The sequence below is a fragment of the Telmatherina bonti genome (assembly GCF_933228915.1).
Source record: "Telmatherina bonti genome assembly, chromosome: 15".
Classification (NCBI taxonomy): Eukaryota; Metazoa; Chordata; class Actinopteri; order Atheriniformes; family Telmatherinidae; genus Telmatherina; species Telmatherina bonti.
Genome location: NC_136613.1, coordinates 17,765,231 through 17,777,243, shown reverse-complemented (window position 1 = coordinate 17,777,243; position 12,013 = coordinate 17,765,231). Strand labels below are relative to the sequence as shown.

Here is a 12,013-nt window from a genome sequence, read left to right as displayed (position 1 = left end):
ATAATAGACAACCTCCACTTGCATTTTTTAATTTTTTTTTTTGGTTTTGTTTTCTGTCATGTGTACAATTCAGACAGAAGCAAGAACAGCGCCTATAAAAAATTCCTGTGTCCACTATTCCTTCCAGATGAATCCAAGAATTTAATGGAACTAAGTAAGATCAAGATCCATTCTCAGGAAAAAAAAATCCACCCAGTAGTTGCTGACAACCAGACAGATATACGCGGGCAAAAACATTATCTCCTCGCAGAGGTAATTATTAATCCACTCAAATGGATTGTGGTGATGGTTATTTTAAACTGTTTTTCTTTGGTTGATCATATTCATAATGAGATGAGAATAGAACTCAGAAAAACAGGAAAGACAAACCACACCGCCATTGAGAGCATCCTTACAAACAGCATTACAGTGTGATACTGAAGCTGTACGTCTGATGAACAGAAAGAGGCACACCGTGTGCTGACTACACCAACTGTGTCATCTCAGACACTTCACACCCCGTTCACACACTGATCAAACTTTTGTCAGTAGGAATAAGCTACAGAACAACAGCAGACGGAGGAATAGTTCTTCTAATGACATGTATACATGACGGTATAGTATCTAAACATGGATTTTTATCCAGAAATCTGTCCTTTGAGAGGAAAGATGATGATGTTTGCGCTTTTCTTTGTCCTGCTCTGATGCTGTTTATCATGCTTCTCTTTTTGGTTTACGAAGAACAAAAATGCAAACAGTGTGAGTGAAGAGAACGATGCAAGCCAAGTCTTTATTGCAACTTCATTTTATGTTATATTAGAAGTGGGTCATTGTAACAGCCTTGAAGGGCTTTAACATTCCTTTGCAGACAAATACCGTAGCCTTGAGTGAGGATCTAACCCTGATGGGAAGCTGAAAAACTGGCGATAGCTTCAGGCAGCATGGTGGAATTTATTGACTTTATTTTTTCTTGTTTGTGCATCCATTAGCCTGTTTGCAGGATTTACTGTTTTATGCTGTAAATATATTCGAATCAGGTCAAAGAAAGTCTTTTAGTCTTTATTTTAATCATCTAATTTTATCATCTTCATTTTGGCAGAAAGTTGAAGTAAAGGCTGAAACCATAAGGATTCATGAAAGAGCTGTTGATGTAAATTATGGGGGGGAAAAAACCAAGACATTTTCCACATTCTTTGCATTTCAAAAGGTTTGTTTATTTTTTCTGCCCCAATCTCATCCTCTGTCTTTCTTCTTGGCCTTGCAGAGGCTCGACTGCAGGTAGAAGAAACAGAGTCAAACGTAACGATAGAGGAGTCCAGTTCAATCCGACTGGGCTGCAGCATTCCTTCACAGTCTTCTCCAGACTCTCGCTTATCCGTTACCTGGTATGTGGAGCGGTCTGAGGACGAGAGCACTGAGGATCAGCCAAGCGAGGAGGAAAATAAGCGCGAGTGCGTGTTTACCATCGCCCATGACTTTGTTTTCAGAAATGAAAACTGCAGCCCGAGGGATGAAACGGGGCCAAATTCCCGCTTGCAGTTTGAAAGGACAAACTCTGACCTGTACAGCCTGACCATTCATGGGGTCCGGCCGACAGACGCAGGTCGGTACTACTGCCATGTGGAGGAGTGGTTACTCAACCCCCGCAAAATATGGTATCGCCTGGCTGCCAATAATTCTGGATTCACCATCGTCAATGTACTGCAGCAAGGTAAGCCCAGAATACACAGCCTCTATGAGTGGAGGTGACATTGAACACTGACAAGATGTGATCGGCTGCTACTATTAAGACCAAATGCTAAATGTCATAATACAGAATAAATGGACCCTTTCACTTTATCCATATCAAATATTTTGATCTATCTTGGATAATCATTCACTCTGATAGACTGACAAGCTCCGTGTGGATCTAAAGTTCAAAATCCCAAGTTGCTCAGGAAATAAGATCCCAGATAATAACAAGTATTTCATATGATGTACAAAACAAAATGCTTTCCAAAAAATGAATGTAAAATTCCCCATACACAGTTATGTCTCAATGTTTCAGCAGATACCCGGCAATTCAGAGGTTTTTTATTTGCTTCCCTGGGGAACAATTTGGCTCAGTTTATTATTTATCCTTTTAGCTGTATATCCAGGATCTGAGTCTTTGTATTGCTTCATTTCCCACCTCTAATATGTTTGTGCAACAACGGCGATAGCTCTAGTGTGAACAGCTAAAAGGCCTCAATAGGTAACTAAATGGGATCTTTTTAAAAAAAACAAAGATAAAAACAGTTTAGTGTTGATGTGGACACAAAGAAAACTGGAATTAAATTCCACTTTCTCACTTGACTGTGTCTTCTCGGCTCAGTAGCCTGAGCTTTTGTACCCCTCATTGCGTGTTTAGCTCTGCATGCAGCTATGTGTCCTTGTGTTCTGCGCTCTCTGCATGCACAAGAATGTGATATGCATCTAATCTTTGAGACCTCGGTTTTGCCATGAGACAGAAATGACTAAATCCACAGAGGACAAATAACTGTCTCAAAGTGAAGTGTTGAAAATAGTAAGGATTGTCCCGTACAATCACTTTCTGCTCTTTGTGATCATCCTCTCTTTGGAAAAATTAGTTTTCATCCAGTCAGCAGTTGGCTTGCAAATAACATCATCAAACTGATAAGAAGTAAACAAACTTGAGCTTCTTGTTTACACAGTTAAATCTTGTCCATGTTTTTTTTTTTTTTTTTATCTGTTTGTAAAAGATGTCGTAAAAGAGCAAACTAAGTTAAGGTTGAAGCAGGGCATAGACTCACGCTTTAGGATCAAACCTGAGGTTTTGGTTTCAAAAATGGTCGAATGCTCTTTTCATAGTGGCAGCTCTAATAGTAAAAGACAATTTATGTCTATAAGGAAACCCCATTTTATATATATATATATATATATATATATATATATATATATATATATATATATATATATATATATATATATGGACTATAAATTATAAAAGCGCTAATATTTGGTTATTCTCTGTCAACAGAGTCTACTATCCACTCAGTGGTGTGTTCCATCGACTCCCTCTTTTACTTCGTCTTCTTTTACCCCTTTCCCATCTTCGGCATCCTCCTCATCGCTTTGCTGTTTGTGCGCTACAAAAGTCGCAACAACACCAAGAGCCAAGAGGGAAAAAACGGTGCCCCTCTCCTGTGGATAAAAGAACCTCACCTCAGTTACTCTCCCACCTGCCTGGACCCACCTGCGCTCAGCTTGCATCCTGGCTCGGTTGACTAAACAAAGGAGGACCACCCCACCATCTTCCTCCTGCCTCACGCACATTGCGGACTCAGCCAACACAAATTCCAGGGAGCAGATCTGGACTCCACCTTCAGACGTAACTGTTGTTAAATGCTCTGTTGAATTAGTCAGTTGATCAGTTTTAGATTTTACCCCTGGTGGCTGTTTTATGTTAAGAAATGTGTGTGTTTGTGTGTGTTTGTGTGTGTGAGAGCAAGAATGGATATACCATTTTTAGCACGAATAACTGAGTGTGCGAACTGTTTAGTTTGACTCTTGGTACTCCAAATATTAGTCTATTTTTCAAACGATGAAAATAAAATCGTGTTCATGAGATCGCAGGGCAATCTTTGGAAAAACATTTAAGAGAAGCAACTCTACGATTGACTCTGGGACTATGTGGATGCCAAAAAAAAAGTCTTTTACTGATCCAAGAGCAGCCAAAGCCTTGGCCACTATGGTGGTTGCCATAGCAATTCTCTGCTCCCACTGACTTTGTAGCTGCTGACTTGGTTGCCAGGCTGCAAAGAGACAAAGGCTGGGACACACAAGTCTGTGTCCGAAGTGAGGATGTGTGTTGGCCCACCTGCCTTCACAATGGATTTGCCTTGGCAGACTAAAACAAGTCCTGGTGTGCCACTTAAACACTGCCAGACACTCTGGCCTGAGTGAAAGACTGTCCCGCTCTTCTCCTCTTCCCTCCTTCTTGCCGAATAGAGATGCGGAGAGAAAGAAAAGGAGGTTGGAAATGATCGAGAATAAATGAACAGCTCTCCCCAACTGCGGATGTGTGTATTTTAATATGTGATTTTTTTTTTTTTTTTTTTTTTTCCAGTGCAGTTTTTCTTCAGCTTGTGTTTGAAGTTTTAGAGAGTGAGGAAGCTGATGGGTTCAGAGACAGATTGTAAATGGCTGCTTAACTCCTGCTGTGGATTAATGGGCCATTTTGGCAGTTAAAAGTAAAATCAGTTCAGCAGTCTTGGTTAAATTACAGATTAACTGAATAAAATGAAGGTCTTGTGGACTTCTTTAAGTTTCCAAGTGTGACCCCTCCCTCCTATTTTTAATATCACCTGCATATTAGTTTTGAGGGGCCAAATGATGATTGCTTTTGTGTAAATGTGTCATAAAACACTGAAAAACATTATCTAAGCACAAATGTGTCATTTGTGTTTTAAAATGTTTTCTATTTATTGTTTTATACTATTTTGCATAGCTTTGTAAGATTTTCTTTTTGCTCGGAAATCCTCTAAAAACTGTACTGCTTGTGTTGCTAGGCAACTGCACCAAGCACATTATGTCAATAGCCTGTGTGTTGACAATGTGGTAGAAGTAGAAATGCTAGATCTGTCCTGCGCATTGCAGTCTGTAGCATTTCATACCAGGCTGTCAGGTTTGGTAAGCGTCAAAACACTGTATATCTATACATATAATGAATTTTAATGTGGCTTTAAATGTACAATAGTATCAGCAGACAAGTCACAAAAGTGGATTCACTTGATGCTTTTTGCTTGTTTTAGTAAAATGTGATGTAACACCTAAGTAGGATGTTTGATCAGAGACTGTATCTGAACTGCTAAAAATGTCTTTTAATCACAGCTGACGGCGTTCTCCCCACCTCCCATGACACATGGCAGAAGGATTGAAAACCTGTGTCACCTTCTCAGCCAGGAGAGGCGTGAAATTCTCTCAGATGTGGGCTGAAACCCATTCACTGCCAAACTGGACATGAAAACTCTTACAAAAAATAAGAAAAAAAAAGACATTGTTGTCTCTGTCGTGTCAACATGTATATTGCATGACAAAATTGCAGGAGGACTTTTGATGTTTTGTACATTTTGAAATCTCCGAGCATTGTGTTTGTGTGACGAAGCCTACAACCTCCCCTCCCCCCTCCAACTTCCTGGGACATCAGTCCACACGAAGCCCCTCGTCACCTCCAAAATTTGACTGCCAGCTCCAGATGCCCTTTGAGCCCGTGAAGTAGTTCATTTCAAAGAATGGGTGTTGTGGAGATTGTGTTTGATATTATTGCTCAAACTTGTATTTTTAATGCTCTGCTTTTATGCAGCACTTCATTAAACAGATTTATGTCAAATCTGACACAAGCCACCTGTGCGTTGGTAGACTACACTATAGCAGGTTTGGGTAAACTGGTGGAGTCGAGTCAGAAATTAACGATGCGATAGGTGTTTAGCAAGCGCAGCTACAAATTGACAGATCGTCAAAGAGGAAATCCACTGAATTTTTTGCTCACTTGGTCACTGTTAATAGCATGTCTTTACATGTTATACAAAAGGGAGTAACAGAGAGAGTGATTAGTCTGCAGTGCACGCAATCTTGGTCAGACACACAGTGCAGGAATAATGCAGCGTACAAAAGAAACAAAGAGATGGTCCACACACTTACAACTGCATGGTCTCTGCAATTTAATGAGGCAACAGTTTGATTCATTAAAGTCCATATCAGGCCAACAACCATAAAAAGGCAAAGAAATTTGTTGCTGTGTTTTTAGTTAAGAAAATCTTGCTTCAAGCTACATTCTACATGTATAAACTGTAGAGATGGATGGAGCCTCTGGGTCTAAAAAGCAAAGCCTGAGAGGAGATCTTACACCTGTATTCTCCAATGTCCAGCAGGGGGCGACCTTGTCACTGAAAGAAGGCTCTAAAGCAGGGATGTCCAAAGTCGGTCCTCGAGGGCCGCTGTCCTGCAGGTTTCCCATGTATTCCTGTTCCAACACATCTAGCTTCCACTAAATGGATCAAACAGCCAATGACGTGCACAACTGATTAAGCTCTACTACTAATTAATTTGAATCAGGTGTGTCTGAGCAGAGATACATAGAAAACCTGCAGGATTCTGGCCCTCGAGGACCGGAGCTGGACACCTCTGCTCTAAAGCATTCTTTGCTAAAGCGACAAGTTTCAAGACTTTAGGGAGTTAATATAGCAAAGCTGAGATAGTAGATAATAGTGAGTTAAGTGAGTGTAAAATGAATGATACACCTGGGTACATTCTTTGGTTACCTTGTGACATTGTCACTGTTTGGATGGCTCAAAATCAAACTGTCTTTTGGTTCAAACTCATGGTTTTATAAACCTTTACACAGTCACGTTAAATATGATTCAGAAAAACTTGCATTTAATTTTGTTCTCCTCAGAAAATTTAACTGAAAAATACCCAAATATAAACAAAATTAAATTTAAAAAAATCTGTACTTTAATATGAAATCTACGTAAAGAGAATTTGATTTTGATTAAAATCTTAGCAAATGCAGGACTTAATGACACTGCTAGCAAACACTGAACAATCCAATATTATTGTGATGTGGTGACTAATTTCACAATCTGTGGCAGTTTTGGTGATGATAGGTAAATATAATATTGATACAATTACTGTAGAATACTTATTCAGAAATTAATATCATAAGGTGCCTTAGATTCACAAATTAGCAGGCCACAAGTCTTTTTGGTTTTCCAACAGCAACATAAGCTGAAAATGTAGATCTCTTTTCAAGAAGATATATATCCATCACCATAAAGTAAATATGTTTTCTTAATAAACAAACATTCTCTTATCATAAGCTGTTAGGCATCAGTAAACTTCCAATCTACAAATGGAAAAGTTGCTGTTAGGAGGAAAGTTATACACCTCAGCATTAACACGTCTCTTTGAACTTTAGATATGGTTTGGAGTCTAAATCAATTGTCGGAGTGAAATCAAAGGTGATCAGATTTTATGTCTAATATGCTGCGTTTCAATTGTTTCGTAATCAACTGTGTTGTTAAACAATTTGCAAATTATCATATCTCATTTTTATATTTTATTTTTTATTCTCACAGCTGTTGCAGACTTTATGAAACAGGACTGTAAAAGGTGAAATCACAAAGGATGTCTGCTGCTTTCTCCACTTCCTGCTTGGCTATCCCAGTTGGGCAACCAGAAACTGCTTTAAAACAACTATAAAAGTTGATCTGAATGATAAAGTATCAGGGTCTTGATATATCGTCATTCACAGTGACAATTACAGGGAAAAAAAAAAACATCTTTTTTGATCTTGCTTTTTAGTACACTCTGAATATGATCATGTTTTCGTGACGGTTGCTTTGCAGTCAAAATGTTGGCATATACATTTTAACACTTGATGTGTTTGTGACTGATTACTGTGTTTTCATAATCATCTTGAAAGAGCAGAAAATTAATTTTGTACAGCTTCGTGCTTCAGCATTGCCTGGAACTCCTAAAATAGTTTTGTTTTTTTGGTTTTTTCCCCCAGAAATCTTAATGATGTGCACTGGCATAGACTTATAACGGAAAGCTGGTGGTTTAGAAAAACAGACGAGAAAAAAGACCTTACATGAACTTATTAGTTGGCTGAGTGATTGCCTTTCATGAATCTTAAACATTCCCTGAGAATCAGGTTCGGTAAATGGTGCCATGGAACAGCTGCTTCAGCTGCAGCGTGCATATCACTTATTCCTCTGCTTAATTCATGCAAAATGTATCCCATCTCCACAGACTTGTGACAGGAAGAGGAGAATGTGGTTGAGGTGTTATATCACAGTGCTCCCACCATCGTTGGCTCGTTACAGTCAAACTGATGTTTCGTGGTGATATGAATACCATCAGCAGATGCCTCCTGAGATCCCTCCACACATTCTGACTGTTGTCGCTGTGTTTTAAAGACTGCATGGACTGGCTGGCTCCAGATTATGGGGTAAAATAGTTTGTGTTGATGTGATCAGCTGAGCCAGTGATGCTTTGTTTCCACTCATGTAATTTTATACAATCATACTTTTCTTTTAACCTATCATATATTGTGACATTTGAAAAGACACTTAGCTATTGTCAGTTCGTTGCAATAAAACACATTGAGTGCATTTTCCTGGTTTTCTTCCTCATAAATGCATTTTTAGTACCTATGGAAAGCTTATTAAAACAACGCAGATTATTTAATTTTATTTTTCACAGCAACTATGATTTATTGGAGAGCTACCAGCACCTTTTCCCAACCATTGTGATATACTTTAACCGTAAAACCATGGTTAGTGCTGTGCATACAACAGGGATGTGTTTCGTATGTGTGAGAATTTAACCTCCAACAACCTAAGGGTTTATTTACTCTGCATGCTCAGTATGCATCTTTATGTTTTTAGAGATAAAAGATAAGGATATCTTGTTCAAGGTTAAATGATGCACAGATAGGAACTCTTTTACAACCCCAATAATCGCATCTCTCATCCTCACACTGCAGTCCTCCATAAGTTCATGCCTTCTGTACTTTGCTTGTATTCCTTCTCATGTAAACTCATGCTAAGTCATGTTGATGCATACATGCACAGTGAGGCCAAGAGCAAACGCTACCACCCCTTCCATAAATCACAGTGACATGTGGGGAAACAGCATTCACTGCAAGAAAAACTCATAGCTTGTGGATCTTTACTAGGTTTTGTGATGCAAGCAGGTTCCCCTGCACGAGTCTTTGGTCGACTCTACATGCAGCCTTGTCTAAAAGAGCCTTCACACTCAAAGATGGCAAGCTACACTGCAAACGCATTGCTTATGTTTTTGTCAGCAAGCTCTGTTGCATCTTCACAGACTGGAAAAACGCCGAAATCCGCCCTCTTTGAGCGTTCTATGTTCCCGTCCCACTTTCTCCCTGATTTTTGTTCTTTTTCTCCCATTTCTTTCCTCGTGGACCCCCTGTGAGGAGATGTTTTGCATAAAAGTAAGCAACAGTCACAAATTCATAGCTCTTGCCGAGGATTCAGGCACCAGAGGGCACATATGGGCAGACGGTATTTGCAATCCAAAGCGGCAAGGAAGAAGTCAGGCAAATAAATTCTAATTTATGAGCAATTTGAGAGAAAGTGATGAAGGCAATATAAAGGCGAGAATGATACTTTCCCATTTTTTTGCGGTGAAATTAGATGTATCAACCATGTACGTTTCAAGTAGTAATTTCTGCAGGCAACATGTTTGTGCATAAAAGCATATTGACTTCTTTACACTGTATAAGAGGACAACAGATGGGTTATTTTATTCTCAGACTTGAGACATAAAAAAAGCAGAATGACGATTAACAGCAAGTGAACTGTGACTAGTTGAGGCCTGTGCACAGCTTGTTGCACTCACCACAGTATGATCCCACATTGCTTTGTGTGGTGTGACTCACTCAGTGATATAAGGATGAGTCAGAGAGAAGACAGTGAAATGTTGTAAATAAATTAAATCTAACAGTCACGTATCAAGCGCAGTGTTATCTCTAGATAATTAAAGAAAAGGAGAAACATGAGTGAGAATTACAGGAGGAGAACAGATGCACCACCTGTACTGCTGCGAATGGCTGCACAATTTGCTGTAGATCTGTCAGCAGCACTCAGAAAGCTCTCAGGCCGTGTGATCTGTGCAAACTGTGCTGAAAAGGAGAATTGACTGGTGTATTCGGAGAGGCTTTTAGTTAAGGTTGTGCGCTAGACGAAAAATGAAGGAGCTTGATGATGGATATCATAAAAGCAGCAAGCAAACAATTCACAAGGCTGAAGTACAAGCAATAAAATTGCTGATGGAGACGCATCATTCATTATGGATTAAAAACATGCCCAAATTTACAAACACGCACACTGAAACATTGTCATACCATCCATAATTGATCGACACTAAAGTCGTGTGTGTGTGTTTGTGTGTGTGTGTGTGTGTGTGTGTGTGTGTGTGTGTGTGTGTGTGTGTGTGTGTGTGGCTCTATTCATTCTAAGATGAAAACTGATGCAAAGATTTCAGCAGCATTCCGTCGGGATCTTCAGCATTTAGTGTCTTGATTCTCTGAGGCCCTGCAAAAGCCTGGAGATGAACAAGTAAAGCTAATTAGGTGTTCCAGGCAATCATTGTTTTATTTGTTTTTATTCTGATTCTGCATTGGCCACAGGGCTTTCTACATGTCCATCCTGATCCATGTTTTCTCATAAACCAAACAACAGAATTGCTTTATGCTCATTTGGACTGAAGGATAAACTAAATAGATTTGTTTAGTTAACAACAACGTTATTTTACTTCCAGACAGTCAAAGGTCAGTTTCATTGTGATATATGCGAGTTACACTAGAGGACTAATCACCATTTTACTATCTAACCCAAAAAAAAGAAAGCACCGGAAGCTAATCTGCAATCTGACATGTTTTTAGAGGCATACATGCATCTTTGCCTTTAACGTTGTTCCCCTTCAGGGGTCGCCACAGAGAATTGTCTGCTAGAACTTTGGTCATTGAGATGCTTTGCATACTGACTTGGATTAGATTTTGCATTGAATGTCCTTCTTGACACAAACCTCTGCATTTAAACAGGCTTGGGGCTGGCACAAGGGGGTGGGCATGCATCCATAAGCTTGCAGTTCTAATTTAGAGTTGGGATAAATATTTAAAAAAACTGATGGGAATTACACTACCATTTTTGTTTTTAAGTTAGGAAAATAAACAAAATGAGGATATTTGTCTGCCATTTTTTTCTTTGTGTTTATAAGAAATCTTCTGAGTCTCGCTTCACATGCTGTGAAACAGTCACCAATATTTGTTCTTGTTTAGCTGTAATTTGTTTTTGCTGTGCCAGTGGAATAAAATGTTATCCAATCTCCCAATTGGGCTCAGCTGAGGTGTTGAGTGTTATGTTGATAAATGAGAATAGATAGAGTTATGCGAGGTGCAAATTTATTGGTAGAGAAAAGCAGGCTAATGAGAAAGTGTTGAAATTGATATATGCTGTATCTAGGTCATATTTTCAAGTTTCCCTTTGCTAAAGGATGTCTGTGTTGTGAGATCCCATGAGAGTGTGCTGTTGACACACCAGGCAAGTCTCACACAAACTTAACTTTTCCCAATTTTTAGGGCTGCAAAGATGCCAATTTAATGTCACAATGTCTGGAGCATATGTAGGTTGGTTTTTTTTTTTTGCTTTTTTTGTTTGTTTTTTTAAAGGATCCAATATTTACTTAGGGGATTATGAGGAGAAATAAGCTTTGAGAATCCATGCTCATATTCACTTCCCCCATCTTAATGAGTACACTGACAGATGAGTTACTCATTAAATTTTTTTTTTTAATCGTAGTTTGTTCCAAATGGGTCCAATATTCACATTGCATCTTCGACTCGTTAGGCTGAGGGCAGTTGAGATCATATCTGGGTTAGATGATGATGTAGTCAGAACTGTGACCTCACAGTAAGAAGATTCATGGTCCAATTCTTGATTGGGTTTTTCCTGGGCATGTGTGTGTTCTCTCCAACACATCCAGCTTCCTCATAATACTCTAAAAAGCATGTTAGAAGATGTAGAAATTCTAAATTGACCACAGAAATGATTGGTAAAGTGGACGATGGTATGCATTGGTGTTAGACGGCAACCTGTCCAGGGTGTGCCCTGCCTCACAATAGCAGCTGATACGCTCTATTGACCAAAGCTGGTATGGAAAGTGAATAAACAGATGACTTACCACTCTATCTTAAGTTTCAAAGTTGTGATACATTACAGAACAGCCTGGAGGTGGTGTCTTTCTTCTGATTACTGTTGTCTCACTGCAATGCAATCAAATCTTCACAAAACAGAAAAGTGATTTTTTTTTTTTTTTTTTACAGCTGTTTCATTTACTGATGCTTTATACAGACACTCTCCACTTGGCTCAGTATATTAGGAAAACTGTGACTCCAACTACAATTCCACTTCATCTATATAGCATTTTACAAACAACACAGTTGAGCAAGGTGAAGTGTCCA

The 12,013-nt window shown here is 39.1% G+C and overlaps 1 protein-coding gene across 1 annotated transcript in view; it reads left to right on the top strand.

Moving 5' to 3' along the window:
- Nucleotides 1-3,282, top strand: part of igsf3 (immunoglobulin superfamily, member 3) — a gene marked incomplete at its 5' end in the record, with an annotated part of 79,530 nt that extends 76,248 nt beyond the window's left edge. The window contains 2 exons of the mRNA XM_079253725.1: nt 1,244-1,690; nt 2,999-3,282. Of these exons, the coding sequence (XP_079109851.1) occupies nt 1,244-1,690; nt 2,999-3,249 (698 nt within the window). The 3' untranslated portion in view covers nt 3,250-3,282. The remainder of the gene's footprint in view (nt 1-1,243; nt 1,691-2,998) is intronic.
- Between the last annotated feature and the right edge of the window lie 8,731 nt (nt 3,283-12,013).